The 18443-nt window shown below is 36.3% G+C and overlaps 1 protein-coding gene and 1 long non-coding RNA gene across 2 annotated transcripts; one reads left to right on the top strand and one right to left on the bottom strand.

Annotated features, from left to right (window-relative positions):
- The first annotated feature begins 9873 nt into the window (after positions 1-9873).
- On the top strand, positions 9874-11780 carry LOC110664005 (clathrin coat assembly protein AP180). The gene has a single exon (XM_021823528.2). The coding sequence runs from the start codon at positions 9874-9876 to the stop codon at positions 11731-11733; it is 1860 nt and encodes a 619-aa protein (XP_021679220.2). The 3' UTR covers positions 11734-11780.
- A 324-nt stretch (positions 11781-12104) lies between these two features.
- On the bottom strand, positions 12105-16504 carry LOC110662774 (uncharacterized). Its single transcript, XR_002496372.2, has 2 exons — positions 16053-16504; positions 12105-15786 (listed from the first exon to the last, which is right to left on the bottom strand). It is a non-coding gene; the product is annotated as an uncharacterized LOC110662774 (long non-coding RNA).
- Between the last annotated feature and the right edge of the window lie 1939 nt (positions 16505-18443).

Below are 18443 nucleotides of genomic sequence, written 5' to 3'. Positions count from 1 at the left end.
AAAAAAGACTACGAGACAAGCATCTGAGAGCGGCTCTGGAAAGAGGAAACAGTTTGGGGGATCCAGCTCCCGTAGATCTGGCAGAGGCAGATTTTCTGGCCAAAGACCACCTCGGTCTGGTCAGCCAACCCAACAAGCTTCTCGAGGATCTCTATCGATGCGGATGTGAAACTTGTGGGAGAACTCATGGTGGGGTTTGTTTCAAGGCCACCGGTGCATGTTTTAACTGTGGAGGGAGCGGATATTTCGCTAAGGATTGCACTAGTCCGCGCCGGTCTGGATCTTTTGCTACATCCGAAGGATTAGCCCAAGTCTCTGCACCTAGAGGGTCACAGTCAGCTGCTAGAGGTAGAGGCAGAGGTAGGGGTCCTGGTAACATCCCTGGAAGTCAAAGCACTGTTAACCAGCCCGGCACCAGTGGCGCACGATGAGTGTATACCATGCGTCAGAGGGAGGAAGCTGAAACATCAGATGTAGTAACTGGTAATTTCTCCATCCTTGACCAAGATGTGCATGTGTTATTTGATCCTGGCTCCACACATTCGTATGTTAGTGCTAGTGTGATGTGTTCTACTGCAATTCAGTGTGTACCAATGGACTATGATGTGCTAGTAACTAGTCCATTAGGCCAGGAGGTCAGGGTAAATAGGTTATATAGGGACTGTCCTTTGGTGATCCAAAGACACACTTTTTTGTCTGATTTAATTGAAATGCCCTTCAGAGATTATGAAATTATCTTGGGCATGGATTGGTTAGCCAGGCATCATGCGATGATTGACTGTAGACTGAAGACAGTCACTTTTGGTCTTCCTCAATATGGTGATGTAGTAATACATGGGGAGAGACAGTTATTACCTTTAAAAATCATTTCAGCTGCACTGGCCAGGAAAATGATTAGAAAAGGGTGTGATGTGTACTTGGCACATGTGATAGACACCCAAGTGGGGAGTCCAGCACTGAGGGACATTCCTACTGTATGTGACTTTTCGGATGTGTTTCCTGATGAATTGCCAAGATTACCTCCAGAAAGAGAAGTACAGTTTGAAATTGATGTTTTGCCTGGTGTGGACCCAATCTCCATAACACCATATAGAATGGCACCAGCAGAACTAAAAGAATTGAAAGTACAGTTGCAAGAGCTGCTTGATAAGGGCTTTATCCGCCCTAGTGTGTCACCTTGGGGAGCGTCGGTGTTGTTTGTAAAGAAGAAGGATGGCACTCTCGGGTTATGCATTGACTATCGGCAGTTGAATAAGGTGACAATAAAGAATAGATACCCATTGCCCCGCATTGATGACTTATTTGATCAGTTGAGAGGTGCAGCTGTATTCTCCAAAATTGACCTGAGATCAGGCTATTATCAGCTGAAAGTACAAGAGCAGAGTATACCTAAAACTGCCTTCAGAACCCGCTATGGCCATTATGAGTTCTTGGTCATGCCATTCGGGTTAACTAATGCTCCGGCTGCTTTTATGGATCTGATGAACACTATCTTCAGACCATACCTTGACCAGTTTGTTGTGGTATTCATCGATGATATATTGGTATATTCGAGGGATGCAGAAGAGCACGATAGACATCTGTGGATTGTACTGCAGACTTTGAGGGAGAAACAGCTATACGCCAAATTATTGAAATGTGAATTTTGGCTGAAGGAGATATCCTTTTTGGGGCACATAGTATCAGCAGAGGGTATTAAGTTAGATCCTAGCAAGATTGAAGCCGTCCTTAATTAGAAGCCACCCAGAAATGTCACAGAGATTCTCAGTTTTCTGGGGTTAGCTGGATACTACCGTCGATTTGTGAAGGGATTCTCCATGTTGGCATCTCCATTGACCAATCTACTTAGAAAGGATGTGAAATTTCAGTGGACGGACAAATGCCAACAAAGTTTTGATGAATTGAAGAGATGTTACTAAGGCTCCAGTCCTGACTTTACCTACACCGGTTAAAGACTATACAGTTTACAGCGATGCTTCTCACAATGGGTTAGGTTGTGTGTTGATGCAAGATCGAAATGTCATTGCCTATGCATCACGCCAGCTGAAACCGCATGAGAGGAATTATCCGACACATGACTTGGAGCTTGCAGCCATTGTGTTAGCTCTTAAGATCTGGAGACATTATTTGTATGGGGAGAAGTGTTACATCTACACAGATCATAAGAGTTTGAAGTATTTGGGCACCTAGAAAGAGTTGAATTTGAGACAGAGGAGATGGTTAGAGTTGATAAAAGACTATGATTGTCTGATAGACTATCAGCCAGGGAAAGCTAATATTGTGGCTGACGCCCTAAGTCGCAAGACTATGGCAAGTCTACAGGTTACTCCTTTGTCTTTGGTACATGGGTTGAGATCATTACATGCCAGTTTAGAGATTAATGATGAGGGGCAGACAGCAGTTGCATGGCATGTACAGCTAGTGTTAATTGATCAGATCAGAATGGTTGCTCAGAATGACGAAAGGTATCATAAGCTGTTGGAAGAAGTCCGACAGGGCAAGAAATCAGAGTTCTCAATCAGAAATGATGGTCTATTGCTACACCAGGGTAGAATATGTGTTCCTAATGACGTTGATTTGAGGCAGATCATTTTGAAGGAAGCACACGAGTCTCCTTTTGCTAGGCACCCTGATGGTACAAAAATGTATAGAGCGCTAAAGGAGCATTACTGGTGGATGGGTTTAAAAAGAGATGTGACAGAGTTTGTATCCAAATGCCTGACTTGTCAGCAAGTAAAGGCAGAGCATCAAGTACCAACTGGGTTGTTACATCCACTACCAGTGCCAGAATGGAAATGGGAAAGAATAACAATGGATTTTGTAATGGGACTTCCGAGGACACAGAAGAGTCATGATGCAGTATGGGTCATTGTCGACAGACTAACTAAGTCTGCTCATTTTCTGCCAGTCCGAATGGATTATAATTTAGACAGATTGGCCAGGTTGTACATTGATGAGATTGTGAGACTTCATGGAGTGCCAGTATCCATTGTATCAGACAGAGATCCTAGATTCACTTCTAGATTCTGGGGTAGTCTTCAGAGAGCCCTAGGAACTAGATTGAACTTCAGTACTGCATTCCACCCATAGACAGATGGCCAGTCTGAGAGGGTAATTCAGATCTTGGAGGACATGCTACGGGCTTGTGTGATTGAGTTTGAGGGTAGTTGGGATACACACTTGCCTTTGATTGAGTTTGCTTACAACAACAGCTACCAATCAAGCATTGGGATGCCTCCATATGAAGCTTTGTATGGCAGAAAATGTAGAACCCCGTTGTGTTGGGATGATGTGGGTGAAAGAAAATTGATTGGACCCGAAATTGTTCAACAGACTGAAGAGAAAATTAGGGTGATCAAAGATCGACTTAAAGCTGCATCAGACCATTAGAAGTCCTACATTGATTTGAAAAGAAGGGATATTGAGTATGCAGTGAGTGAGAAAGTTTTCCTCAAGGTTTCTCCTTGGAGGAGGATTATAAGATTCGGCAGGAAGGAGAAACTAAGTCCTCATTTTATCGGGCCATATGAGGTATTGGAAAGAGTGGGTCCTTTGGTGTATCGTTTGGCACTACCTCCAGAGTTGGAGAAAATACATAACGTCTTCCATGTGTCTATGTTGAGGAGGTATCGATCAGACCCATCTCATGTACTATCAGTAGAGGAAATTGAAGTGAATCCAGATCTCACATATGAGGAAGAACCCATAAAGATTCTGACTTATGAGGTGAAGCAGCTACGGAACAAGCAGATACCATTGGTAAAAGTGCTGTGGAACCATCATTCGGGCTAGGAGGCTACTTGGGAACGAGAGGAGGGCATGAGGAGACAACACCCACAGCTGTTCAGAGATTGATACCAGATAAAATTTCGAGACGAAATTTATTTAAGGGGGGGAGAATTGTAACACCCCTATTTGTATAGCCTGGTATATTTCACTGTTTCGGTGACCGGTGTCGGTCCGAACAATTAAGGAGATTAGAACCATATTTAAGATAACTAGAGAAACAATAAAAACAAATAATTAGTAATGTTCAATTAGTTAAGTATAAATAAGAAAAACAGAACATAAGAAGTTAAACGAGCCGAGAGTCACAGCGATGGGTGACCTCCTTGGGAACGACTGCGAAGGCATTTTAAACTCAAATTTCAAACCGTAAAATGTGACGCTGCGGTCCTTAGGACCCTTATGAACACAATGGAAAAGAGAAAATCACGAAAAAGAACTGTTAAGCCAGTCAAATAATTAGGTCAGGGAGCCGGAAGAAATATGGAATTATTTGCAAACCGGGATGAACCGGCGAGGGGCAATTTGGTCAATTGACCCCGAGAGCTGACTCCTGACCTAACTGTCAAATAAAATTTAAGAAAAGAAAATTTCAGAGTCGGGAATTAAATTAAAGAACTAATAGAAAAAAAAAAGAGAGGAAAATGAAAAAGTAAAAAGGTGATGACATCATGCATGATGCCATAAAAGGTATAATTAATAAAATAATTAAATGGGATTTTTTTGGTCTTCCATAAACCAAAATTAGATAAAGAAAAGAAAAAAAAATAAATAAAAACCTCATCTTCTTCCCATTCTTGCCGCCTCCCTTCCCTCTCCCAAGCTCTCTCACAAACCACCATGAAGGCTCATTTTTGAGCTTGAAGAACCCAAAATCCAACCATAGAAAATTTTCCTACCATAACTAGAATTTGTTTGGGCAACTGGGAAAGAGGATTTAAGGAAAAGAAAGAAGAAAAATTTGAAGAAAAGGAGGAAGAAAATTCTGCTCAAGGTTAGTAATATAAACTTCAATTTTTTTTTGTTTAATTAGTGTTTGTATGGCATCAAGAGCTTGTAAATAAACTTAAAATGAAATAAAAATATGGGGGAAGGACCAAACTGAAATTTCAGCCTGTTGAAGGGGAGTATGATTTTGTATGGTTTGATGGATTTGAATCAGTTTAAAAACCTTATTTAGTTGAATGGTTAGGATTAAGAACACTAATTGTGATTAAATGCATGAGATGGATGAGTTAGGGTTTTGAATATTAGGGTTTGTGAACCAAAAATGTGATAAATGAGTAAATGATATCTTTGACCTATTTTGAAGTGAAAAATGGTCAATTATGACCAAATGAGATGTGTGGGAATGGTTGGAAATCAAATTAAATTCGGAGGTTGTATGCAGCATGACCAAGTCAACTTTGAAGGACCAAAACTAAAATTTTACAAGTCCAATTGATATGGTACCAATTGGGGATGAAAATAGACATAAAATGACACAATTTTCATTTAGGAACCATGCCCAAAAAGTGACCAAAATTTAGTGAACCAATTGACCAAAGTTGGATAAGAGCAGTCTGCCACTGTACAAACTGACCAAATGAACAGTATTTGTACATTTGGTCATAACTCGAGCTAGGCAGGTCAAATTGACCTGAAATTTTACCAGTGGTCAGATGAAATATAGACCTAAAACTTTCATGAAGAACACAAGTCTAAATTCTTCCAGAAACCAAGCCATTTGGCCACCCCAATTTGGTGACCCAAATCTGCCAGCACCAAAATTACCCAGAAAATCAGGGTTGTTTTCCATCCGGCAGCCCTGGTTCAAATGGCCATAACTTGAGATACAAAACTCCAATTGGGGTGATCCAAAAATGAGAATAAACTTAAGACATTAAGGAACATTTTCTATGAAGGAAGTTTTTTCAAATTCCAACAGTAAAATTACCAATGGAACAATGCAACTTGGAGCACCAAAACTGAAAATTTGACGATTTGGCCAAAAGGATTTAAGCTTTGAGAAAATGACCAAAACCAACAAATTTAATGACCAAAATGTGGTATGTGAGTGAAGTTGGAGTTCCCATACCTATTAAGCCTTAAAAAGTCAACAATTTGACTTGAATAGTGTAGTGAATAGTAACCCGAAATACAAAAACTTCGAGAACGTCGAAATTAGCACATTAAAGCTAGGTAAAAATGAAGTGAAATTTATTTTTTGATTTATGCTAAGTTATGGTACTGAAACACTGTGAAATTGTGTGTTTCAGCTGAAAAAGACTTGGAAACTCGAAGAGACTGAGTCAAGGCCTAAAGGCGACTCACGTCAGGTCTGTGCACAATAATTCTTGTTTAAATATTTTATTCTCAAAATTTTGACTTCTGTGATTAATTATGTACTGTGTTGCCATTTTATAATCGCAAATATGACTTTGGAAATTGATTAGATTTTTCATAAATTATTTGAATAAATTGTTTTGAATTGATTTTGTGTTCACAATTAGCATGACAGTATCACATTATTCCTCCTCCATTTATGGGGTTGAGATCGTTTATTTTCCTCCCTCTCTGGTTTACCAGTTGAGGTTGAGATCGGATGAGTACTCATTAGCTAGCTAGCCACCTCCCTCATTGATTTCAATTAATGGGGTTGAGATTGCTTTGTCCTGGTGTACAACACGGCATTGATTGGAAATTTTGTGTCATGGCTTAAGTTGTATATGATTTTGGCAACACTGTGTTTAATGAATTATTTGACTAAATGGTGTTATTATGAGCTTTGATATTTGTGAAATGTGATTGAGAAATATTTAAATTGTGTTTTGGTAATGAATAATTATGTATCGTATTTAAAATTTTTATTGTGCACCACTGAGTATTTTTATACTTAGCGATAGCTTATTTTGCTGTCGCAGATAAGAGCAAGGAGAAAGCAGCAGAGTGAGCTGCTATCGAATTGTGGACCACATCGATCATTTTGTACGGATATTATTTTATACCCTTGTAGATAATTTTAATGTAAATATAGAAGTGTTGTATGTATCAATGTAAGTTGAGCAGTTATAAATAAATTGTAATAATATTATTTTGGATTTTCTTCTATAAATTTAACATTTGTACATGTGAATTTCATGTTTTATGCCTCGTGAATGAAGTATCAAATATTTTGAGATGATGAATTTTGATTTGTATTGTGGAATTACTTTGAAGTGATTTGAATTGAGATGATTGAGATTTATTGGAGGTTGGGAGTTGTGAAAAATTTTTGGAAGTGTTTTTCTCAGGTATTTGAAGAACTGTTTTCTCCAATTACAAACAGAACTCTGTCAAAATTTTTATAAAATTTGCGGCAAAATTAAAATGGACTAAAATTTTTATTAGTATTTAAACTTTGAACAAATGATTTTTAATTCCTACCAAAATGCTCACCACTTCCAAAATGTAAGAAAATTATTTTAAAATCCCTTGTAGGGTACTTAATGAGTTATCGGTAAGTAAAGTTCGGTAGTTCATTAAGTATTCTACGGGATCATGTTATGCCTTACGGAGGGGTAATGTGTGATATTGCCCGCCAATGCCAAGGGATGAATCTGCAAGCCAATCATGATGGGTCTAGACCTGTATCTTTGGCAAACAATCCTACAGTTTGGAAACATCTTTGGAAAATGCATATTCCACCTAAGATTTCAATCTTCTTATGGAAATGTTGCAAGGGATGTCTGCTTGTCAATCAAGTCATTAGTAGAAGATTTTTAGAATTCTCTGATGCGTGTGCCCTCTGTGGTGAATCTAAAACCATAGATCATGTTTTGTTTGATTGCCCTAGAGCAGCTGAAATATGGATTAACTCATCTCTGTAGATTCGATCCACATTGATGAGAGGCTCTTCTACTATGGACCTCTAGACTCGTCTTATAGAATTTGCATCTGCTCAATCCCAGCAACCAGATTACCACCCATTAATTCCATTTATGCTCTGGCAAATTTGGCTTAGTAGAAATAAGCTCATCTTTAGAGAATTCCTATAGAATCATAAACAAGTTATTGCTGCTAAAGTTAAGCATAAAGAAGATTTCTTATTGGTTCATGAACCTATAGTTTCAGCACCTCCTCCAGAATAAGGTCTGCAAGCGTGGGTTCCTCCTCTATCAGAAATTATCAAAGTTAACTCTGACGCAGCAACAAGTGAGAATAGCAATTCTGGTTCAATTGCTACTATAGCTCGAAATGATCAAGGCTTTCCCATGGGATAGAGCTGTTTAAAAAATTTGTGATCCCTTAATCTTGGAAGGATTAGCATGCAGAGAAGCATTACTGCTTGCAAAATCTAAGGGATTCCATAAAGTGATGGTTGAAGGAGATTCGATGGTAGTAATTCACAGCATTCCTGGATCTCCATCTCCTTTAGATATTCAAGGAATTATTCAGGATTCCTTACATCTCAGTAATTGGTTTGTGGAGAGTAACTTTTCCTTTATTCGTAGAAATTGTAATTTAGTAGCTCATTCTCTTGCTACTAAAACCTTGTATGATGGGGACTTTTGCTACAACCCGCTCCTGCAAACTAATTTTGTACTCTCTCGTTCTGGCACAAGGCTATTAATGAAGTTCCAATCTTTGATAAAAAAAAAAAAAAAAAGGTTGTTGGCTTTGTCTATCTAATGAACAAAAGACTCTTTACAGATGGTTTTCTAGTCGATTGAGTTAGCTTATAGGTGTTGTGGCCAAATTTACATGATGATTATTAATGCAAAAATTAGTGGGTTTATATTAGTCTTAATTTTTATTTCATTTGCTATCATTATAATTTAGAGTCACAACTAATTGTCCTATTTTTTAGCATATAATTTTGTAATTTACTGAGAAAATATTTCCAGGGTAATGGGCGATAATTATGACTCTACTCTCTAGAAAGAAAGTTATCTAAGAGTTTTTTGGTAGAAGAATATTATTCTTGCAAGTTTTAATTTTTAAGAAGAATAATTATTAACTTAGGTTTCTAAGGTTAATATTTAACCTCCCAAGAAGATATAAATATTAATGGGGTAAAAAATTAACTTACCCATTAGAGTAAATAACTTACTTTTTTGAGAAATGGAGAAAAACCCCCTTTATTTTCTTTACTTAAAAAAAAAAAGTCAATTTTTTGTATTTTCTAGGAACTTGAAATTCTCTAATCCACTTATCCCTAACTAAACAAAGCCTAACATTATAAAAATATAAGAATAGGTAGAAAAAAATTAAAAGTTACTAAATACATGATATGAAATATTAGAAACTAGCTTATTTCTGTACCAAAAAGCATAAACAATATTCAATATCGCATGCTGCCACTATGTACCAATTTTTAAGTTTTTTTTTTTTAATTTTCTTTTTCAAAGAAAGTAATATGCTATTTGATTGATAATTATATATATATATTTTTAAATATGAGGATTATGAAATTAAAGACTCGATTTTGACTTTATTAGAAGAATAATATGCCTTCAAAATTAAATCAAACTAAATAATAAAAATCGATAATTATTAATAAGTAATTAGTTTTTTTTTTTAAATCAAACTAAAGATATTTTGATTTATCTTTAATTTTTTAAATTTTTGTCGATTTTTGACCAAATCAAACTAATTAAATTAGAGTTATTGAATTTTTTTTTATCTAATTTAATGCTATTAAATTAAAGTTTAATTCAGTAATTAGTCTGATTTTAAATACACCAACATCAACAAAACTAAACCCGGAAAAAAATTTACACGGATGGTTGGAGGACTTGAAATGGAGTTAAATATCTAGTGGCTAATTTTAGGGTTTTCAAAAATTGTACGCAAATTACGCACCACAGAACAAGCAATCGATGTTCAAAATAGCAAAGCTTATAATGACCGAGCCAACTAGAATTGCGAGGTTTTTGTGGTTTCTAGGCACAGAGGAGCTTAAGGCCTTCCCTTCTGAGCCTCATTCCAAACTAACTTCTTTACATTACTCCTATTTTTAGAACTCGAAAAAAAAAAAATTCTCCCAAGAAATTGAAGGAGAAAATTTATTAAGATTCCAACTTACAAGGGGACAAAAATTGGGAAGATCGAATTCAGATATTGAATATGCCAAGCAAGTTTAGGAAAGCAATTGGGGCTGTGAAAGACCAAACCAGCATTAGTCTTGCCAAGGTTTATACCAATAATACATCAAGGTCCAATCTTGAAGTTGTGATTCTTAAGGCTACGAGACACGATGAAGCTCCTGTGGATGATCGTTACGTTAAGGAACTTCTCAATCTTATATCTTCAAGCAAAGTTTATGCAGCTTCTTGTGCACAAGCCATTGGCAGAAGGATTGGCAAAACCAGGAATTGGATCGTTGCCCTCAAATCTCTTATGCTTGTTCTTCGAATTTTCCAGGATGGTGACCCTTATTTCCCTAGAGAAGTCCTCCATGCAATGAAACGTGGTGCCAGGATTTTAAATCTTTCTACTTTTAGAGATGATTCCAATTCAAGCCCTTGGGATTATACTGCCTTTGTGAGGACTTTTGCTCTCTATCTTGACGAGCGCTTAGATTGTTTCCTTACAGGGAAGCTTCAGAGAAGATTCACCAACAGAGACAGGAGAAATGGCCACCATAGAAGCCGGAGTGGTACTGATCCAGTTTGTGAAATGAAACCTTCATTGTTGCTTGATAAGATCTCTTTTTGGCAAAGATTGCTTGATAGAGCTATTGCCACTAGGCCAACCGGTGCAGCCAAGACAAACAAGTTGGTGCAATGTTCTTTGTACGCCGTTGTACAAGAGAGCTTCGATCTCTACCGAGACATTTCTGATGGGCTTGCGCTTCTTTTAGATAGTTTCTTTCATTTACAATATCAATCTTGTGTCAGTGCTTTCCAATCTTGTGTCAAGGCCACAAAACAATTCGAAGAGCTTTGCTCTTTCTATGATTTGTGTAAAAGTATCGGAGTTGGAAGAACTTCTGAGTACCCAAGTGTTCAAAAGATATCAGAAGAGCTTATAGAAACATTACAAGAATTCTTGAAAGACCAAGCTTCTTTCCCTACACATATTAGATCACCTTCAAATTTTCTTCTTCCAGCACCACCATCCCAGGACCCATCTTCAAGCTCTGATAGGTTTGAGGCGTGTGATCAGTACGAAAAGTATTCTGGGAGAGAATCTGAATACGAGTCGCAGTGCAACTCATTGGAGGATCTTATGTGTGTCCAAGAAATGGGGACAAGCACACCTCCATATGCGGACCAGACTGAAGACACCTATAGCGCCACTGATTCGGAATCAATTCAATCATTTCCCACAACAAGCGCAACAAATAGCGGCTTAGACCTTGTCTCCTTGGACGACTGGCCAACTTCAGAAGATCAAAAGCAGGAACAAGAACAGGGACAAGGACAACAAACTTCAACAATGGGTTCAACTTCAGGTCAAAATGATTGTTGGGAGATTGTGCTAGCAGAGACTGCAAGCCAACCACAAGTAAATTCGACCCCTATGGACTTTTTCTTCGATCAAGATTCAACAGATTTAGCTGATGGATTTGGTAGTCCATTTGGGAACAGTTTCTCTGGTCAAACTTCACAGCCAGAGTCTGCAATTCTCAGCAATTTCTTTGATCAAGCTTCAGTGCCAGAGCATTACTACAATCCATTTCTACAAGATACAATTGAAATTCCAACGATTCCCACAACCAATAATAACGACCAACTTGTATTTCCAATCGACGATGTGTTTCCAGCAGCTTCTCCAACATTTAAGGCAACACCAACATTTTGTGCCAAAAATCCTGATGGGGCACTGCCATTCCCTAATGAAGATGATCCTTTTGGTCCATACCCTATGACAATGGCTAATACACATGAATCTAATGGTTGCATGGATCAGCAGATGCTGTTACGTGAGCAGCAATTATGGCTTCAGCACCAGGACAAGATAATAGCCAAGAATATGGCTTAATTATTTTCTAATCAAATATAAAGCATCAGAATCTGTAAATTATATCACTACCTAGTTATGATTCAGATAAAAGAAAACTTTGATTTCTTCATTGACGGTCTGCCTTTAACAACAACTTGAAGGTAGACTGGATAAAGATCAAAGATAGAAAAAATAAATGAAGTATAATTAGCTTTTTTCATAATGTATATAATTTGAAATCTCGAGTGTTTATACGAGATTTGTGGTTGTTTAATCAAGTGGAAAATTGAATAAAGTCGCACGTGTTTCTTTTGTCCTTGTATTATAAGGTGGATTATCGGATTTGGTTTCGTTGTCTGTTCGCAGAATTTGTAAACTCAAACTAATTACTCACTAAAAGACAAGCAAAGTGAGACGGTAAAAGTGATCATATTATTGCTAGAGAAAGTGGAGTCTTTATAGGCTTTACAGCAACAACTTGAATGAAAAATAAGAACTAAAAATCTGTTGAATATGCAGATAATTTATTCACCACTACCAAAACCAAAAAAACAGAATAATCCTGAAAGTTAGAAACAATGAAACATAATACCTTTTTTTGACACATTGCAAACTAATTTTGAATCACTCTTTACTCCTATCGCTCCCCCTTATTCAAAATTGGATATATCAAAAATTGTGCAGCTTGAGCTGGGACAAAGACTTGGTAAACAGGTCTCCAACTTGTTCATTTGTGCTGCAAAACTCCAAGGAAATTGTTCCACTTGCTGCCAATTTTCGAATGAAATGATGCTGGACCTCAATATGCTTTGTTCTCCATGAAAGGCTGGATTCTTTGTCATTGCAATTGTAGCTTTGTTATCACAAAAGATTTTTGTTGCTGCATATTGCTCTTGGCTTAAATCAACTAAAATTCTTCTCAACCACATAGGTTGACATGCTGATGAAGTTGCAGTAATATACTCTGCTTCTGAAGTTGAAAGTGCAATGGTATTTTTGCTTCTTTGAACTCCATGAGATTGCACCTGAACCAAGACTGAAACTATAGCCTGTGGTACTTCTTCTATCATCCAATGACCTGCCCAATCACTATCAGTAAACCCAAATACTGATACTTTAGAGGACCAAATTCCACAATCAGAAGTCCCGGAGATATATCACAAGATCCTCTTAGCTATTCTAAGATGTTGTTTTGTTGGGCTATGCATAAACCTGGACATAATACTAACAGGAAATGCAATGTCAGGACGTGTAAGTGTCAAATAATTTAATCCACCAATCAACTTCCGAAAATATGTTGCATTAGCCATTTCTATCCCATCTTCAGATTGCAATTTCTCATTCAAATTCATTGGTGTTGATGCTTTGTTGCAATTCAGCATGTTGAACCTCTTGAGCATATCAATTGCATACTTGTGTTGGGAAACAAAAATTCCATCTACACCCTGTTTCACCTCGAGCCCAAGAAAATATTGCACCAAACCTAAATCTGTCATCTCAAATCTCTTCATCATAGAAGACTTAAAATTAGCGACAAGAAACTCACGTGACCCAAAATAAATAATATCATCAACATAAAGACATACACTAGAAAATCAGCTTTCCCTTGCTTCTTTACATACAAAGTGGGTTCATTTTCACTTCTTTCAAATCCATTTTCAAGAAAGTAGGTGTCAATTTTGCTATACCATGCTCGTGGAGCCTATTTAAGTCCGTAAAGAGCTTTTTTTAACCTGAAAACTTTATCCTCATGGCCATTTACAACATAACCTTCTAGTTGAATAACCTTCTAGTTGAAAAACATAAACTTCCTCTTCCAAATCTCCATTCAAAAGACAAATTTTACATCAAATTTAAAAACAGGCAAAAATAATTGAGTAGCTAAGGCAAGCAAAACTCTTACTATTTCAAAGCGAGCAACAAGAGAGAATGTTTCTTCAAACTCAATGCCTTGTTGTTAAGCATACCCCTTTGGCATAAATCTAGCCTTATGTTTATGTATATTTCCATCTGCATGGTACTTTGTTCTGAACGCCCACTTAAGCCCAATTGCATTCTTCCCTTCAGGCAAGTCCACCAATTCCCAAGTCTGATTTTTCTGAATTGCAGCCATCTCTTCTTTCATAGTAGTGCACCATTCTTTCATTTTTGGTGCTTCCTCATAGATTATTAGATTTGAAACATACAAAGCAAAAGAACAAGATGAATAAATGTCTCTCAAGGACTTAAATTTCCTTGGGAGTTTCATTGGATGAGGAGGTACTAGAGCTGATGGGACTTGAAAAACTACTACCCCAAGGAGAGGAATTTTCTGAATGTGAAGGCAATGGATCAGAAACATCTTCTAAAGCTGGAATTTGATCACTGTTTTGAGAGCTTCCCTAATCCCATTTTGCATCTTCATCGAACACCATATTTTTGCTAATAATAATCTTGCCACTTAAAGGGTTATACAGCCTATATGCTTTAGATTGAGGACTATAGCCAACAAAGATACATTTTTCAGATTCTTCATCCAGTTTGTGAGAATATTGAGAGCTTACTAAAGCATAGGCTACATAACCAAAAAATTTTTAAGCGGCTAATATGAGGTCTCGTACCTTTCTAATCTTGATATGGAGTCTTATTCAAAACTGCCTTTGTAAGAGAGATATTCAACAAATACACTGTTGTTGCAATTGCTTCAGCCCAAAAAGAATTAGGAAGACATTTAGCCTTTAGTAAGCTTCTAGCCATTTCCAATACTGTTCAGTTCTTTCATTCAACGACACCATTCTGCTTTGGTGTATGTGGTGCAATAAGCTCCCTATGAATGCCACATTCTTCACAAAAAAATCATTAAATTCAATGGAAATAAACTCATCACCTCTGTCAGTTTGAAGACACTTGATACTATTGCCTGTTTGATTCTCCACAAGTGCCTTAAATTTCTTGAAATTAGCAAGAGCTTCTGATTTAGATCTCAAAAAATAAACCCAATTCATGCAGCTATAATCATCAATAAGCAACTAAAAATATAAACTTCCACTTCATGGGCCAACGTAAATCAGCATGCAACAATTCAAGACAATTATTAGCCCTCCTTGATTTTCCTATGGGAAAGGATTTTCTACTTTGTTTTCCCAAAACACACCCTTCACAAAATTCAAAAGAGTAATTTTAGGTAGTCCAATCACCATTTCTTTTTAACTCAACAACCTTAATCATATTTTCATTCAAATGCCCATAATGCAAATGCTATAATTTAGACTCTCTGTTTCCCTAACAACAAAGGCAGAACTATTAAACTAAGAGACTTCAAGTGGGAACATTTTGTTTTGTGCCATTTTAACATTAAATATGGTGTGGCCTGAATTTTTTTCTGGAATTGTGCATGAATTATTATTAAACAAAATTATATACCCAGTAGCTATCAATTGCCCAACACTTAACAAGTTATGAGCTAAAGCAAGAACAAATTATACATCATGAAGAAGCTTAGTGTTACCATAGTCTGTTTTGATGGCAATTGTACCTTTCTCTTCAACTTGTATTTGCATATCATCACCCTGCCGCACCTCTGATTTATGCATCTCATCAAGCTCTTTAAAAAATTATTTTGCACCTGACATATGATTAGAGCAACTGCTATCCAAAAACCAAACAACATCTATAATATTTTTATCATAAGAATGAGCCATAAACAACATACTCTCTTCATCTGCAAAGTTTGCTTGATTCCCTTCCTTTCTTTACTTGGTCCAACAATCAGCTTCTTTATGCCCCAATTTCCCACAGTAATAGCAATCAATTGAACTCTTGGCATGAGTCCTTTCATTTCTTTGCTTGATCTAGCAATCAGCTTCTTTATGACCTAATTTCCCATAGTAATTGCACTTGATTGAACTCTCATTATTCTTGGACTAACCTTGTTCGCTAGATTGTCTGCTTTGTCCCTTTCCATCACGACCTTAGCCATGATATCCACCACAAAATCCACCTCTGCTTGGTGCTTTGTCATCTGATTTTGTGGTTTGAGAGGATCCTCCTTTCACTTGAAATGCCCTTTTTTCATTTTCTTTACTTCTAATCTATTCAACCTGTCCTCATGAGCTTGCAAAGAACCCATAAAATCATCAAAGGAATAAGTAGATAAATCTTTGGACTCTTCTATTGCAGTAACAACATGATCAAACTTAGGAGTTTAACTCCTTAAAATTTTTGAAACTACAGTCTCATAAGAAATTTTCTCACTATATGCCCTCATTTGAGAAACAATTGCTGTAGCTCTTGACAAATATTTTTGAGCAGTTTCAGTGTTTGCTCATTTAAAGCATTTTAAATGCTCTATGAAGAGACTAAAGTTTGACTATGACTACCTTTGATGAGCCCTGACATTCTGTTTTGAGATTCTGCCATGCATCTTTTGAAGTGATTGCTGTAGAAATTCGAGAGAAAATTTCATCAATGATAGCTTGTTGAAGAAAGAATAAAGCCCTTGCATCTTTTCTTTTATTGTCTCGCAATCGTTGCTCTTCATCTAAGTCATCATACCCATTCTCCACCAGGTCCCATAGCTCTTGAGACATGAATAGCATTCTCATCTTGATGCTCTAAAACTCATAACTATCACCTTTGAATATGGGAATTAAAGGTTGAGATGAAGTAGCTGTACCATTTACTGCTATTTTATGGACGGTGAACCACACTTTTTTAACTCTCTATGCCCAAGATGCTTTTTTTGGTTCTGATACCAAAAATATGTTGGCAAAATTTGTGAACTCAAAAAGGTTACCAAAAGACAAATGCAAAGTGAGAGAGTAAAAGAATAAAAGTAATCATATTATAGCTAGAGAAAATGGAGCCTTTATGGGCTTTACAACAACTTAAACAAACAATAAGAATTAAATTTTATTCACCACTAATTAAAAAAAAAAAAGAATAATCCTGAAAGCTAGAAATAATGACACATAACACTTTTTTGGGACACGCTGCAAACTACTTTTGAATCAGTCTTCACTCCTATTATTGTCTTGGCTGCTTAAGAATGGTAACATGAAAATGTGATATATAAAAGGAAATCCATTTTAATAGCTAAATGCAATTTTCACCCTTACCTTTATTAGAAAAATTTAGTGACACTCTCATCTTTATTTTCATTTCATTATATATGAAATTTTTTAATTTTGATGCTATTAAATACTTATTTTCCTAATCAGCAATGCATATAATTTCACGTTCAACCAAATGCCAAAAATTGTAAAGAAATAAACTTACATGGCATTTTAAATAATTACATAATATATTAAAATAGGCCTAATCATACTAAAAATCCAAACCTTTTCACATTTGGACGATTTAATCCAATCCTTCCAATTTTGTCACAAAAAACACATTCAATAAATTTTATACAATTTTGAAATTTAATTTGGGGAAGTATGCCACAGCCTGCTTGACATGCCAAGTGGTTTTTTTTTTATTATAAACATGTAGACCCCACATGACACATTAGATATAATAAAAACTTAAAATTTGACCTAGTTGACTTGTGAGCCCCATTTTTTGTCTTCTCTCCAAATCTCGAAAATCCCAAGCCATCCAACCTCACCTTCCTTTTGTCTCGTTCTGCATCAGACCTTGCTCATGACCAGTTGTATTCTTATTCGATAGGAGCTTTATGACCACTTCACCTCTCTTGACCATAACCTCCAGAAGAAATCAAAAGCTCTCAAGCACCAATTATAGATTTTATTTTTTACTTTCTTTGTCATTGCTAAGGTTTAAATATGGTAAATAGTCTAGATGATAACGAGTTCTATTTTCCCCTTCAAGAATGCTAAAGATGTGTTTTCCTCTAAAATTAATTATGCTAAGCCTTTGTTCCCACTTGACCTCTCTTATGGGTTTGGGTCCTTTGGGGTCTCTTCGGATCTCAATTCTTTGATTGAGTAAGTGGTAATGAAAGAGAATTACTAATTTTCCATGCAAACAGATGGATTTGAATATTTAAAGGAAAGTTGTCCTTCTCTCATCACAGAACTTCTACAATATATGATTAGAATTTTTAAGTGTTCTCTCATCTCTTATGGCCATGGAAATGAAAGTTTAGATGGCAATATGAATGGAAGGTGACTGAAGCAAAGGTTACACTGATTTAGGAATAACATATAGCTCACCATTTAGACAAAATCAGTGCTTGTTAGGCTAATAAATTTTTGAAATTATACCAACAATAGTTTACTATATAATTAGAAATTCAATGGTAGTGGTTATTCAGAATCTATCTAGTGTTTTGCTTTTTCTAGTACGTATGTTATATAATTTTATGAACTTTAAGTATTGTCAGTTATACTGCCCTAATTTGATGTTCTCAGTGTGAATTGGAGTGGATGTCTAAGTGTAGCTTATGTTTTATGAATATTTATTATATAGGCATTGTATACGTCTTTTCTTAGAATCATCCATTGGCCATAGTAGAAGAAATATTCTTATAAATGTATTTTAGTTATCGTTATAGCATTAGATGCGTTCTCTTACAAGGAAATTATATGGGTATCAGAAGCAGATCTTGTGAGCAGCATCATTGATAAGGAAATTGATACTAATTTTAAAGTCAAATTTATTGCTTGCTACTGCTTTGACTTATGAGTAAAAATTGTTTGAGTGATGAGATGATATCTATGGCTTAAGGTACTACCGAATGGAGTAAATTCGTTGACGGTCGACCACTTTTGTGCACCACTGAGCTTGCCACTTACTTATGGCAAAAT

The sequence above is a fragment of the Hevea brasiliensis genome, chromosome 10, assembly GCF_030052815.1.
Source record: "Hevea brasiliensis isolate MT/VB/25A 57/8 chromosome 10, ASM3005281v1, whole genome shotgun sequence".
In the NCBI taxonomy this organism is placed as follows: domain Eukaryota; kingdom Viridiplantae; phylum Streptophyta; class Magnoliopsida; order Malpighiales; family Euphorbiaceae; genus Hevea; species Hevea brasiliensis.
The sequence above is the reverse complement of the archived record's forward strand: the minus strand, read 5'-3'. Positions and strand labels throughout refer to the sequence as shown.